Consider the following 15,783-nt stretch of genomic DNA (forward strand, 5'->3'; position numbering starts at 1 on the left):
CCAAAATGTGGGAGGGCATAGCAAAGAGAGTTTGTAAGGATACAGATGCACAATACAAACTGTAATCCACTTGGAGGGATGAATATTAGCAAGCAGCTGATGATCTGAAATATCTCTGCCTGAGACACTGTAGACCAGTCAAAGTACAGACAACATTGAGCTTACTCAAAGGCAGCTCCATGTGATCTATGTATCACTTCACAGAGGTATCTGGCTGGCTATTGTTAGAAACCAACAGCCAAAGAAGCATCACTTACTGAATTACATTGAAATATCTTCATTTCCCTCAGGCCCAATTCAAAGTGCTGATTTGACCTTTAAGCCTCTGAACATGCAGAATGTAGGACATTTTCAAGGTTGCTTTCTACCATCCACAGGGTTGCCAACCCCTGGATGGGACCTGGAGTTCTGGAATTAGAGTTGATCTCCAGACTAGAGATCAGTTCACCTGGAAAATGGCAGCACATCCCTGCTGAGCTTCCTCTCCATCCCTCCCAGGAAATTTACAAACCTTGGGAATTCTACATACAGGTTCAATACCAGAGGCTCTCGGTACATGAATGGGGAAAGGTCTTTTTCATACCAATTGAAATCTGGGGCATCTTCCCTAGGAAGATTCATTACACCCCTGTAGGCATCAGATTCTTAAGCAAAGGCTGTTCTTTGACAGTGTTAGTTAGGTCCCTTGGTTTTTATGGTAGTTCTGTTGAAATGTCTCTTTGTACTTACATTATTTTTTTATTTGACTATTACATCGAACATAACATGGGCTTTTAATTATGTCAATTGCAGAGCAAAAGGCAGTATTTTTTTTAAAAAATTAGCTAATTAAAAGCACTTGGGGGAAATTAGGGCACCCTTCCAGCGCCGCTTTTGTTTACATCTATTTCCAAACCCTACAAGCTCCCTTTGAATTCCAACCACATCTAAACGTTTTAGAAGCATTCAAAGAAACCCAAACATATTTGCAGTCTAGCATCGATGGTGATGTTGCTACCAGCAACACGATTGCTCCTAATTCCCGCCACTCGCATACAAAGCCGCCCCGCAGAGGAGAAAGAACTGGCGCCCACACACCGTGGGAGAGCCACGCGCCGATGGGAACGCGCAGGCGCCTTACCACGCATGCGCGCACCGATCGGAAGCGGAAGTGGCGCCGCGCGTGGTAGCTGTGGCAGTTTCCCGCACGCGGAGGTATGGCCGGTTAACGGCGACTAGGACTTGGTGGGGATGGAAGTGACGGAGAAGCTGGGGACGTTGAGCGTGGCGGGCGAGGCGGCGGAGGAAAATGTTTCGCTTCCCTCGGGAAAAACCCACCCGGAGGGGCACGGCGGGGCCGCAGCCGAGAGGCTCCAACAGGCGGGGCCCTCCAAGGCCGATCCTGATGGAGGCCTCGTGGATGGGCAAATCCCGGGCCCTCAGGAGCTCCCCGCCGCAGACTCGCATGCTGTGGACGGGCCCGCCGTCTCCTCCAGACAGGGCACGCGGCCGACTGCTCAGCTGGCCTCGGCTTCTGTGGCGGCAGAGGAGCGGAGCCAGGGCTCCCAGGCACCCGCGGAAGGAGACGACCGGCCTGGCCTGCAGCCCTGCCCGGAGGAAGGGGAAGGGGCGCTCCCGCCGCCCTCAGAGCTCAGCCGCCCCTCTTCGGCCCTGGCCTTGGCGGAAGGCCCTGGCGAGGGCGCGGAGGAGCGAGAACAGGGGGTGGACCAGGGCCTCGGCGACGCCTGCGCCGTGAAGGAGCGGCCCTTGGCGGATGGAGGCGACGGCGGTGCCACGGAGTCAGACAGGTGGGTGCCGGCCTCCCTGAGCAGCGCCTCTGGGGACTTCTTCGCAGGGCAGGGGCCCTTCGTCTTCCCCTTGGAGTGTCTTGAGAACCGCTGCCCCAGTGGGAGCATGGGAGCAGCCGTGGGGGAAGGCAGTTGCAGCCTAAGTCTAGCTGAGAGTTTAATCACAAAGTTTGCCATGAATACTGTTTGGATAGAAACAAATGAAGAGCCTGGTAGAGTAGCACTAGAAATCTTATTCAGCTATTATTTTGAATCACAAATATCACTGTAATTTTAATGTGCCTCACAAATACTTGTTCATGGGGTGGAGCCTACCCCTGAATTCCCTTTACAGTTCATGGATGCTGGAAAAATTGCTAAGGGCTGTTGTAATAATATGGAGTGGTATGTGAGCCAACTTTTTTATTTTGTATGTTTTTATATGTAAGGCCCCCTCCTTGCAAAAGTACGCTGGTTCAGCATTTACCTAGGTTATGTTTACTTTTTACAGATATTATCCAGCATATTGGATAATATTATATTCAGTGCACAAATTTAAATTTTGTGCGTTTTTTAATTTGGTCCCCAAACTATGCCTTGGATGCTGTTTCTTATTTTTGAGGTAAAAAGGGATTATCTGGGGTCCACAAAACACACCTGCCTTTTATGAGTATGTTTTATGTTAGTGAAGGTCTGTGTCCATTTTTGGATTTGTTGGGGAGGGGGCAGACAAATCTTATATCTCTTTTCTCCCTCATTCCTACTGGGGATTCCTACTCTTTCCTTGACTTGTCCTAGTGGGGAGGAGTCAGGGAAAGAGTTCAGCATTTATTTCAACCAAAACGTTGCTACTGTCTTTTGGAGGGCATGGTTAGTGATAAGTACCAACTTGGTTGTTACCCAGCAGACCATTCTGTGTAAGAGAATCCATAGTTTATATCTGAGGCATTAAATGACAGTGTAAGCTGAAAAATGGGTAATTTTTTTCACATTTTAATGCAGTGATACTGATACAGACAGTTCCACTTCTGTCTCCTCAACTTCTTCTTGTTCTCCACTGGTATCTGAGGAAGATGGCCAACAATATAAGAATGATGATTCAAACTCTCATAGCGTTGGAAAGAAAGGTGAACCACCTGAAGTAAGTATGTTGAAGACCACTTTTTCATCATTAGCATAGAACCAAACTAAACATTAGTTTCTCAAGCTTGTATTTACTGAGGTATTTGGAATATATGGGTAGAGGAGTATTTAAGGAAAGTAAAAGGTAATTTTCTCTCTAGGTATTTGCCTCCTAATCTGTTTTTTCTCTCTGCTGTAGTTTTACTTCCATTTTGAGCTTAGCTCAAAAAAAAAGAGCAATTTAAAACTATGTTGAAGAGGGGAGTCGTCAGGTACTTGAAGATTTTTACTGCCAAAATAATTATCTCCTAGAGTTTTATCCTCTGTAACTAACTTGGTATTTCAGCAGAAATTGGAAAGCGTGATGTGAAATTCTCCCTTTAATGTGTGATTTGAGAAATTCACTGGTACTAAATACTCTTGTGTTGATTTTTATTTATAAGTTAAAATATCTGTTAATCTGTCATTTTATTCATTTCTGAATGTCCTACGATCACTTTATGTAATTTTCCAAATCTTCAAAAATGCCTTGGGAAATTCTTGAAATCTATTGCTGGAGCTGCATCTTGGGGTCCCACTGCATGTTTTATACAAATACTAGCTTGGAAGCCCGTTGCAGTATTAAATGCAGCGGGTGCTAATGGCAGAAGGGGGTGGGTGGGAGGCAGGCCACCGGAGGTGCGGAGTGGCCTCCAGTCTCATCACCCACCTCCCAGCCCCGAAGACGGCAGGGTGGGAGTTGCGGGCAGCTGCCGCCATGCTTGTTAGACAGCAGCGAGCCCGCCGCATCCCTGGTGGCGGCAGCCCCTCTGAGGGCCATCTGTGGTCACAGCCTCCATAGAGTGTAGGGTGGCGGTGACTCAGTAGGCATCATCACAGCCTTGTGGCTGCACTGGGTGGGTTACTCGCTGCCAGTGTGGCCTTGTCTTTTGTGTCTTTGGCGGTTTGCGCGCAGGCGGGCCTTCCTTGCTGGCGTGACTGCACTCCGCCAGTGCTGCCCAGGTAAAGCAACAGACTGTTGCAGGTGCTCTGGCTCCAGCAGCCAGGTGTGTGCGAGTAGAGTAGCATGGGGCCAGCTGCGGATGGCGGCAGCTGTAGGGCCAGATTTGAGCTCAGACAGTCGCCGGGGGCTGGACATGCTCCACCCCCCCCCCAGCCAGTTTCCTAAATATTAAGACGACCAATGGATAAGGATGTGTAATTGTTGCTTAATGATTAGAAACTTGTGTCAGCTCAAATGACATCTTAACCATTTTCTGCTCAAACACCCCCCCCCCCCGAAAAAAAATACTAGGCTTTAACACACAGACTCTTCTCAAATGGCCTCTTCTGAAATGTTGGAGATATGAAAAATTAGTAGAACTGGCAATTAAACTTGCATAACATATTTCCTTTGAATCAAATTACTTCCTTCACTCAGTTAGTACATCCTAAATGACATTTGGTGGTAACTCTTCCATGATACTTTCCCCCTTGTTATCCTTTAAACTGAAAATAGGTAGTCTTGTTTACAACTGTCCCACTTGCTGGTCAAATGATAGGGGAGGCGGCAAAGGAAAAATTAACATTTCATATGTGATGCATGTATACTGAGGATGTATTTTCTTTTCCTCCCTCATAAGGTTGCAGGTGATGGGGAGCAAACAGGCCATGACTTGCCCTGTGCTAGTTTGCTATTATAGTTCTCTTGCTTTATCTGTTAGGCATGGTGTATGTCCATCTGCAGGCCTTACACTTCGTTCACATCATTTCCAATATTTGCTATCAACAGCACATTGTATTATATGTACACTGCACAACTATAAATATTCGTGATGAGCAGTAGTACTGGTGCTTTGGAATGCAAATAAGATCTTCATTTTATCTAGCAGAAGACACTTCCTGTTGAAGATCCGACAATCTTTCTACCAGAATCTGTTGAACTAATGCCACTTGGAAAAGTTTCCAGCATTATTGAACACTTAGGTAAGCCGAACATATATTAGTAGTTTTCTCATGATTGTCTCATTTTCAGTTGTTTGTGTAGAAATTAGTTACTAAGTATGGAGCTGGGTATAATACAGTATTTATAAGACTGTGGATTAAGTATAGCACAGTTCAGTATAATGGAGTCAGTAGAACCTCTTCTAATGGATAAATACTTGGCTTCTCTCAGAAGCCCTAAAGCACTCCATGGCAGTCCTAAATGTTTGATTGTCTTCCGTAATTTACTGTAAAACTGGACACCTGTTTAGACATCTAGACACACTGTCTAATTCCCCTGCCCCTCAAGTATTTAGGTTTCTTCTGCTTTGTTTTCCAGCTCATGTACAACAAAGTTTAACCTGATTGAACTCTCTCGTGATTTTTCTGCCCATTTTGTTCCTGTATACATACTTAATATGCTGTTACCTTGAGTGTTAATGATAGCTTCCAAGTGATTTATGGTTCCTAATTTAAACAATACAAGGATTATCCCCCTACCCAAATTACAACACTTTAAAAAGGGCTTAGAACAGCATGACACAGTATCAATTTTAATTTTTAAAATTGTTCAGGCGCTTTCTAGCAAAGCCTCTTTACTAAATACCCATACTACTCTTTCGTAAGTTTCTTAGGTTTTTCAGTTGCAATACTAAAAGCATACATGTTAGATGAAAAGGTCATCTAGAAATCACATGGATTAGTCACCTGAGATAAACTGAAGAGTTAAGAAATTCTAGAGAATTGAATAAATAAAGTTTTGTGGGATATGTGCTGAAAAAACGAATGGGAATAGATTAGTACACATCACATACTGGATCTGACAAAGTGAATGGTTCATGTAGCTTTCCTGTAGCTTTGTGTGGTTCTAGTGTAAAAGAGTGTTTTGAATTTCATAATTAGAAACTAATGCTAGCAAGAATGTGTGGTTTTCCATTGGCAGAGGCCAATCAGAAATATTTCAGATACTGAGTGTTAAGCAAATTGGAAGTTGATTAAAGATTATGTATGTTAGCTGTGGATGTTTCATAGTAGCAGTGTTTTTTTCCTTGTTTCTGTGAAGTAGATTGATGGGAGTCTAGGCAGTCAATACTGTCTATTGTGCCTAACTCTAAAAAATTCTTTATTGCACAAAATAATTTGCTTTTTTGGGTGTTACCACAAGCTATTTCCCTTGTGGTAAATAGCTCTACTTTCTCTAACTTTCCTTGGTCACAACCATCTGTCTGTTCTGTACCACTTTATATTGCAGTTGATGATGTCTCAGATGATATAATTTCCCTCCATAAACATAATCCCTGCATATAGGAAACTAAACTGAATTGCAGCATAGCCTTCTCCTTCCTAGATCAGGTGTGTTCAGGGTGGTATAGTTTTTTCCTATTTCAGGTCAATTAACATCAAGCATTCAGAGTATAGTAGACAAGTAAATATTACTAGACTATTCCTGCTTGTATTTTAAGCTTTTTATTAAAGCATAACTGTAAATCAGCAAAACATCCCATCCTTCATTATTACATAGATAATTAAACATAAAAATTAGATTATGAGTCGAAGGTTTCTTGCCTCCAGGAATTCTGCAAATTTAGAAATAAGGCAGAAGGGGAAATGGTGCATATCATCAATGTAGCCTTGTGCTGGTGGAGACCTATAGCAAAAGGATTTCCCATTTTATTTGCTTCAGGTTATGTCACTGTGATAGAGGTGGACCTGGGCTGATCCTGCTGCCCTCTGAGGTTTGTAAAGGAACATATAACTTTCACTATTTGGATATTATACAGCCTCGAGTTGAATAACTTCCTTTCAGGAGACACTTGTATTTATGTTAGAAATTTATGTTCCTCCTTAGCAATGACAGTTCTTCGTTGAAAAATTAGTCTGAGGAAGAGTGTTTGCACTCAAAAGCTTACGCCTTGAATAAATCTTTGTCGGTCTTAAAGGTGCCACTGGACTCTGATTTTGTTTTAGAATATACATTATTATTGATACTTAAAAATCATGTAACTTCTGTTTATTCTTTACGTTGACTTTTTCCCCATCTTGTTTGATGTTTGTCAGGTGCTTGGTTAAAGTGTTTGTCAGAATATTTTGATAGGTCAGTAAGACAGCCATGTTTAGTATATTAGGCACCATTAATCATTTTGCTCCTTTAACAATGATGTTTCATAATACACAGTAGATTCCTTGAGGGTATTGATCAGAGATTGTCCAGTTATACTAGCCTAGTCAGGTGTAAATGAAGAGTGATGGTGATGTGACAAGCATCTAGTAAAGGTTAGTCCCATTTATAGAAACATCAGAGCTCTGTGTTGTAGCGGTAACCAATTGTAAAGCAAATTTGGTAAGTGACTAGTTTACGCTAGAGTCATGTGCAGAGTTGCTCCAATCAGAGCTGAATTCCTACATAAAATTGCAGTGTAAATCTTTCAAATTGTGACCATAGGTTCGCCTTCTACAAGCTGCTACAGCATCAGAGGATGCACTGGAACAAGTCACAATGATATTCCTATAAAGCTTTGTAGCATTTTTTTCCTGATCATATTTTTAAAAAAAAAACATTGCGGGGCAGTCATGGACTACAGCTCCACATTATAATAAGCCCAGCTGGAAGTGGAGAAACAATTTAATATGGAATTATAGGGCTTTAACTGCTTGACTGGCTCTTGCCCATGAAAATAAGCTCTAATACATGCTACATCTGTTAATGTAGTTGTATTGTAGTTTAAAGCAGTCATTTAAATAATGGCTTCTAGAAGTGTAAGTGACTGGGGAAGGCACTGGCAAACCACCCCGTATTGAGTCTGCCATGAAAACGCTGGAGGGCGTCACCCCAAGGGTCAGACATGACTCGGTGCTTGTACAGGGGATACCTTTACCTTTAGAAGTGTAAGTGTTAAACTAGCTTTCCCTTTGAAGGTATTTGTGATCATTTTTCAACTTTTTCCCCCCTTTAGTTATAGTTGAGTCACTTAATGGGCTCCCACCAGTGAATGAGGACAGTGTGCTTTTCAAGCAAGATCATTATTCAATAGGAAAGGTGAGATTTATTTATCTTTCTTTAAATAAATATTAATAGTCCGTCTTGTGTATATATCTTATAGAAAGAGGAGAGCCAGCATGATGTAGTGGTTAAGAGTGGGGGACTTTCATCTGGAGAACCAGGTCTGTTTCCATGCTCCTCCATGTGCGGCAAGCTGGGTGACTTTGGGCTTGTCACAGTCCTTTTAGAGTTTTTCTCAGAGCTCTCAGCCTCACCTACCTCACATGGTATCTGTTGTGGGGAGAGGAAGGCAGTTGTAAACTGCTTTGAGACTCCTTTGGATAGTGAAAAGTAGAGTGTAAAAAACAACTCTTTTGCCCTTGCTATATGGATTTGAGTTTAAAAAGAAAAAGCTAATGAACGAGATGCACATATTAATGGTATAAAGACATTATCCTGATGAATTATATAGTAACCAACAGTTTTTGGAAGATAATTAATAGGTTCAGTTTGTGAAAGGGACATGGCATGGGTGTATTGGACGGAAAATAGTGCTGTTTCTCAGATGTAGGGAAAAAAGCGTCCCCCAAGTCTAAGATTGCTGCAATGCAAATCAATATCTTCGGCATACTGAGCAGAGAAAAGAAATTGAGAGTCCTCATGCTGATGTGCAGAGTGTAGCAGTTGCACCGGACTTTATGGCAGTCTACCAATCACGGCATGTTTTGTTGTTGACACTCCTGAGATGTTGTGTGGAAATTATTCCACTTCTATATTTTTATGCACAAAAATATTCAGTTTCTAAATGTTGTCCAGTTAAATGTAATAATAAGTGCATGCTGTTGCCAGTTTGATGTTAGGCAAGGTTGGTATTTACTATTTCAGTATTTTTCAGGTGATCTCTGTAGGAGGTGTGTGAGAGAGTACAGATATGCCTTATTCGTAAATCTTTGGTGAGAGAAGAGCGCCATTATCTGTTTTTTAATTCACAGGAAAAAATCAAATTATGAAATTACCTGATGGATGATGGGAGGAGACATTCAAATAAACATTTTAGCTTTAGTTTGATTAGGATAGATGATTATGAAGTGATGCAAGTGATGAGGAGTCCTAGTGACTTCCACAGACAACTAAATTTATTTGAAAGAGATGAAAGGACAACTAATCGATAGCATATTGTAAACACTTATTTGGGTGTGTCAGTAGTTTTGATTTCTATCAGCATTTTCCTTACCGGTAAACAATTCTTAATTTAATTGTTTTGCTTCATCTGGTTTCTACTTTTTATATTCTATATAAATAAATTAGTAACTTAGTGTAGATCTGTGTGACTTGAGAAACTGAGAATTGTGATTTGTTTTCTGACTGGTTGCAGTCTTACATTTTACTGCTACGAGTTAGAATAAGGCAGCTGTTAACCCAACCAGAGGTCACCTAGAAGAACACTTGTCCATGGCTGTTGCATGTGTTTCAGGCTCAAGATATGGCTGGCATCGCACTGTGAACTGGGACCATCCCATTTATTGTATGTTACCTACATTTGAGCCTCTTGTGGCGCAGAGTGGTAAGGCAGCTGCCTGAAAGCTTTGCCCATGAGGTTGGGAGTTCGATCCCAGCAGCCGGCTCAAGGTTGACTCAGCCTTCCATCCTTCCGAGGTCGGTAAAATGAGTACCCAGCTTTCTGCTGGGGGGTAAACGGTCATGACTGGGGAAGGCACTGGCAAACCACCCCGTATTGAGTCTGCCATGAAAACGCTAGAGGGCGTCACCCCAAGGGTCAGACATGACTCGGTGCTTGCACAGGGGATACCTTTACCTTTACCTTTACCTACATTTGAACAGGAGTTTCCTTCTCCAAACACTTCATTTCAATGCTAGATTTTGAATTTGATTGAAATTGGTTGCTAAACACAGAATACTGCTAAACACAGAGTACTGCTTATACCGCAAGTATAACAAATTAGAGATTTCAAAGGATTACCAACAGGTAGAAAGAATGGTGGTGGACTGACATGGGTCCATCCCATATCTGTCAGTATCATTTTAGAAGCAATTGTAATTCTTAAAAAGTTTCTGCAAGACCCAAATCCAGATCAGGTGCATAGTGCAACAGCTCCAGAAACTCCTGTCCTTTCCACCCTCTCAAGTGCCAAAACAGGGCTGCTGCTGCTGCACCTAAAGTGGGCCATGGGGAAGAATAGACAAGAATTTCTGGGGCCACAGTTCACTTGGGCTGGATCAGGGTCCCGCAGAATTTTTAAAAGAATTACAATGTCTTATGAAATGGTACTGCCACTTGTAGTTTAGCTCTTAGAACTTTTTGTGGTAGTGAATACAGGAACACAAAGCCTGAACTGAGGCACGATTTAGCTGTCAGTGTGCATAATCGTAAGGGTCCTAGCATCCAGGGGCTAGATATGTGGTGCTGGCACTCAGTTTATGCTGCTGCTTCCACTGGCACATCATGGTATATTAGACCTATAGCTTCGTAGTGTTTCATTTTATGTATTAAAATATTTATATTTATACTCCACCTTTCCTCATCTTTTGTGAACTATGTGAGAACAGGAATGCAGATGAGCACCTGCACTCCTATCTTGCAGGTAGAATGCACTTGGTCCAATTTTCAGTAATGAGGAAGATTCAGAGGAGGAACAACCAGAATGATTACAAATATGCTTCAGTATTGTATGAAGGCAATCTATGTAGTCTCCTGAATCACTACGCAACAAATATTGACCGTTAAAATATTTTTTTAAATAGCTTCTGTAATGAAATTGTAATTCTTCTTTTCCAGAAACATTGTCTTTTCATCTGTCAACTTGGGTGGGAAACAGATTTAATTGGATTGTAGGAAATACAGAAAGCAGTTTGTCTTTTCAAGGGAGATTGCATAATAGTAATTAAAACCCTTGTTTTGCAGGTGTCTGAGGTGTTTGGCCCTGTGTCACACCCTTTTTATACACTGCAGTTTAAAAGTCCTGAGCACATTGAAGCAAAAGGTATTAAAGTACATGATGAAGTGTATTTTGCTCCATCCGTTGAAAGCTTCACTCAGTATGTATTTCCAGAACAACTAAAACAGTAAGTCTTGATTCTTCAAATGTTTGTTATGCTTGAAATATTCACGTCTTTAGAACTGTTGTTACTTAGTTGTTGCTATTCTTTCCTGTTAGTTTGAACCTGGTGCTGTAGTCCCACATAGAAAATGCACACAGAACTCTTTGAATCCTTTCTTAGTCCTCTTTTCCTACTGCATGTGCTTACTAGTTTTTCCTCAGACTGTTGAGCGGTAGCAGTTTGTAGAGATCACTAATGTCTGGGGCAGCTGTGCTATAATGTCTATTTTTGCATAATCTGCTAGGGAAAAAGGATCTGATGCATCATGGAAGAATGATGAAGAACCCCCACCTGAGGCAAGTACATACTTTACTGATTTCCCACTTGAAGGTCTGATTCCAATTTAAGAAGCACACTTAGCATAAAATTTATGGGCTGGAATAAGCCTGCTCTTCTTGTGGGGAAAAAGATGGGGTCCCATCTGACTACTGAAAATGGCTGTATTTTGAGAAATAGGGGCTGTGGCAAGCAGGTCATTGGATGAAATGGGGAAATTTGCTGGATCAAGTCAGTTAAATTGCTCTCCATATATATGCACTATTGGAGACCTGATTGAAGCTCATAGGAGAGATAAGAGTGAATAGTTCTCCACAGTCCCCAAGCAATTTGCTGCGTACTTCTAAAATCCTGAAGACTTGGGAAACCTTTGCAAACAAAATGTATTACATCAGAAAGAGCTGCAATGATAAGGGTGAATGGGTAAAATCACTTCCTTTTCACAGCTTGCACCTGTGGTGACCATTTTACCTGATTCCCAAGTACCAGGTGCTTGATTAATATTTCTTGTTGATTGCCAATGAAATAATTCTTTTGGAGTCATTAGGATTTTCTTGTTCATTGTGATTTGCAGTGCACTTTTTAACTTGAGTATTTTGATCTAGGCTTTAGATTTTAGTGATGATGAAAAAGAGAAAGCAGCAAAACAGAAAAAATCTCAGAATGTAAGAAGAAAGAAGTTTAGATCACAAGATGAATCTAGTAAGTGAATGCTATTATGGAAGCTTACTATTGAACCTTTTAAAAGTGGAGTATATAGTCATTAAAGCAGCCTTTGTATGGTAATGTCTCCGACAATATTGTTTGAAAATGAAATGGAAAGACTTGAATTGGTAAAGGAAGAAAATCCCTCATCTCTCCAGCTATGCAAAATTGACATAAGCAGTTGTTGAATAGTACTGTGCTAAAGACACCCAGATTCTAAATAGAACAACTAAGTAGAGAGGGGAGGACAAGATACAAAGAATAAAAATGAGAAAGTGGCATGTTACTGGGAAAAGTCAGCAATTAAAATGAATTTTATGAGATCTTCAAAAATTGAGAACCTTGCTAGGATAACAAAATAAGAGCTGCACCAGTCACTGGTGACAAAATAAAAAAGGTCAAGGCCTAATGTAAAAAAACGGGCAAAAATAAATTGTTCAATTAAATTCCCAAAAATTCGCTGTGTTTTACCAACAGGCTTCATCAGGGGATCTTTTGCTCTTTTTCAAAAAATTACTGCAAGGCGAACAAATTGCCCTGACAAAGCTCATTGGCAAAAAGACATAGGGAAGTTTTGGAAATAGATGTAACTGAATAATAAAATATATTATTACCTGATTTTGTACCATTGGCCATATTTACATGGTAAAACCCCACATAAAAACAACAATCCCCATTAAAATCTCCATTAATAATTAGAAAACTGACAGTAAAACTATCACCGCTCCCCACACCTAGTGCAACTGTCTCTCGGTGCACCAAGGGTGACTGTACATGCTGACGAACAATGATCTTACATTATGATGGCAGTATCTTCTAAGGGACTCTATGTCTGGACCAGACATAATCCAAAATGATTTGTCAAGATTGCTATGCAGTTCTTTCTTCTTTACAGGCTTCATTGATGTCCATTGGGTTTACCCCATTAGATTGTTTGTTCCCTCTGTCCTTAGTGCTTCAAGCTGTAAATGTTGTTGGCAGAGTTTGAATATGCAAAGAGGGTGGAGCACCAGACTGCTTAAAGAATAAAATGGAAACAATTATGTATATAAAGAGAGAGAGAGAGAGAAAAGGCCTAATTATTTAGCAAGGTGCAGTCATTCTGCAGTTCTGGAGGCAAACAGGGAAGTCGTATGCTCAAATAGCAGGAAGTCTCCCGTTGAGCCACTCGGACATTGGAGGAGATAATTTGAAATTCATCAGAAAGTCCAATGCCCCCTGCAGGACATCCTTCAAATTCTACTCAGTTATGTGCAGTTTAGATCTTGCATATTCCAACAGATATCGAAGAGAAAACCATGGGGAAGTTTGGGAGTTAATTAAGCTTTACATATTGTGCATTTAAGATAGTGACCACTGTGGCTCAGAAAGTTGAGTGATTAGGGACAAGTGGGAGGATTCTGATACAAAACACCATGTTTGCCACAGGTAGCATTAAATGCGGATTTATTGTAGATTAAAAAATTTGCCATGCAGGTATGAACCATCCAACATCCTAGTAATTGAATTTCTTTCCTTTCGTAGATAAGAATGGAATTCAGTATCAGCCCAAGATGCCTTATCCTTCAGATAATTCAACTGAATCTCCTGGGCGAGAATTAAATCCCTCCTTTTCAACGGGAACATTTACTCGTGCACCAGTTCCTCCGCGTTCCTTCAGGTGGCAAGCAGAACCTCCACAGCATTACTGTTCTGACTATACAGAATTTCAGGACCCTGCAGCTTTCTATCATCATCAGACTATGGGCTATTCTGGATGGCAGCAGGAATCCTTTCCTCCCCCACCATTTGGAACACTTAATAATGAGGCCACTCGCTATGCACTTCCACCTCCGCCCTGGGGATGGCCTCAGACTTGTGTTCAGAATGCATATGACCCACTGTTGACCATGTTAGCACTGCCACCACCGCCACCGCCTCCAATGCCCCCTTTACCAACTGCATTTCCTAACAATAGTAATCCTTTTTAGGCTGGGCTCTGATTTGCAGTGATCTAGAACAACGGTCCCCAACCTTTCTGAGGTCAGGGACCGCCTCCGAGGATGAGGGGAGAGTCGACGGCACGGGCGCTGTGCACACGTGCGGCAGCTGCGTGCAAACACACGCGTAGTTGCTGTGCATGCACGTTTTCGCCGCCAGGGGGCACAAACGCGCATGCACAGCAACTGCACGCAAGCGCGTTTGCATCACCAGTGTGCCGGCGGCCACGCCTGCCTCTTCCCCTCCCTCTCGCAGTGAGAATCTAGCCAGGCCTGGTGAGCTTCTCACTGTGGGGGCGGGGGAGGCAGGTGCAGCTGCTGACATCCCGGTATCGGGCCACGAACCAGGGGTTGTGATGACCCCTGATCTAGAAAATTTAAGACAACTGAACAATCTTGCATTGTCTTTCTAAATATTTTGAGAGGTTCAATTGAGTACAATTGAATACAAACTTAAATAGAAAGAATTCTGTAGGAAGTCAAGAGGCCTCCGAATAAATGGCAGTTCTTTAACTAAGAGTTGGTAGTATATTTAATAATGGCTTAAATTGATAAGATGGCTAATTTAAATATTTTGGCTTTGAAAGTGGCTACTCTTATTTTGTACATGTTTAAACCATGTTATTGGAAACTTTATTTTTGTAATCTACATTTTTATCAACTGTATGATACAATGATTAGTTTTTGTATGTTTTGTGTTAAAGAAACTTTTCTCACAAGAATTAATAAATGTTGAAATTCTGAACGTATTGTCAGGGTTGTCTTTTGTAAATGTTAGCCAGTTTATAAAAATAGTGAGTGTAGTTTAGCCAAGAAAAAAAAAATTGTTCATTTTGAGTTCAATAGGCATCTTTTTGTTGTACTTTTTAAAGTGATAGGTCTTAACAGTCCTTTAATTGGGCACTCCCCAAAAGAGCACTGTGCTCTGCCGCCACCAACCGGCTGGTGATCCCTGGCCCCAAAGAAGCATGTTGGTCCTCAACAAGGACCAGAGCCTTTTCTGTCCTGGCTCCCACCTGTTGGAACAAGCTCCCAGAAGATATCAGGGCCCTGCCCGAATTCCCACAATTTTGCAGGGCCTGTAAAAGGGAGCTCCACCAGGCATTTGCTTGAGACTGCCCCATCAACATCTGCTGGTCCCCCCTGACGCCCCCCTTATACAAGGGTTCTGTTAAAGTTGCTATCTTTATTGAACAATGTTCTGTTGAAATACCCTAGTTTATATGATTGTTATATTTGTTGTGATGTTCCATGTAATTACCTCATGTTTTATGTAAACTGCCCAGAGCTGTATGGAAGGCTGGTATAAAAATATAAATAAATAGGTAATCAAAGATGAAGTGTAAGGGCAAAATTAGCCTTTGACTTTTTTATTCTGGAGAATTGACCCTTTTAAACTTATTTAAAGATTAACATTTTTGAAGATTTTCAAAGATGAAGGTCTTCAAAGAGGAATAAGATCTGCATCTTATTCATAATTTTTCTTTTATTTATATACCACCGTCCCCTGATGCTCAGGGTGGTTTACATGGAATGTAAAAATCGATACATGTTTCTTCACAATATGTAAATAACTACAAAACAGCAATAATAATAAAATTTAACATAACTATAACAGAGGTAATGGATTGTAATAGTGCAAACAGATCCAGGGGCAGAATGCATGAGTGGATTTCTGGGAGGGAGGGTTTTGTTTGGTCTCAACAAATGCCTGGTGGAAGAGCTCCTTTTTGCAGGCCCCGTGGAACTGTTTTAGCTCCGTCAAGGCCCTGATTTCTTTCAGGAGCTAATTCCATCAGGTGGGGGCCTGGTGGACTTCTTTAGGGCCAGGGAACATTAGCCAGTTGGTGGTGGCACAGCATAAAGCTCTGAG

The 15,783-nt window shown here is 41.6% G+C and overlaps 1 protein-coding gene across 2 annotated transcripts; it reads left to right on the top strand.

Annotated features, from left to right (window-relative positions):
• Nucleotides 1-1,097: 1,097 nt before the first annotated feature.
• On the top strand, nt 1,098-15,525 carry NAF1 (nuclear assembly factor 1 ribonucleoprotein). 2 transcript variants are annotated; one of them, XM_077299980.1, is made up of 8 exons: nt 1,098-1,787; nt 2,769-2,907; nt 4,757-4,853; nt 7,805-7,887; nt 10,754-10,914; nt 11,195-11,246; nt 11,832-11,928; nt 13,456-15,525. In XM_077299980.1, the coding sequence occupies exons 1-8, from the start codon at nt 1,231-1,233 to the stop codon at nt 13,899-13,901; spliced, it is 1,632 nt and encodes a 543-aa protein (XP_077156095.1). In that variant the 5' UTR covers nt 1,098-1,230; the 3' UTR covers nt 13,902-15,525. The 2 variants fall into 2 exon arrangements, with proteins under 2 accessions (XP_077156095.1, XP_077156096.1); XM_077299981.1 differs by having other exon boundaries at nt 1,100-1,787; nt 4,760-4,853.
• The last annotated feature ends 258 nt before the right edge of the window (nt 15,526-15,783 follow it).

Source organism: Paroedura picta, chromosome 10, assembly GCF_049243985.1.
Source record: "Paroedura picta isolate Pp20150507F chromosome 10, Ppicta_v3.0, whole genome shotgun sequence".
Taxonomy (NCBI): domain Eukaryota; kingdom Metazoa; phylum Chordata; class Lepidosauria; order Squamata; family Gekkonidae; genus Paroedura; species Paroedura picta.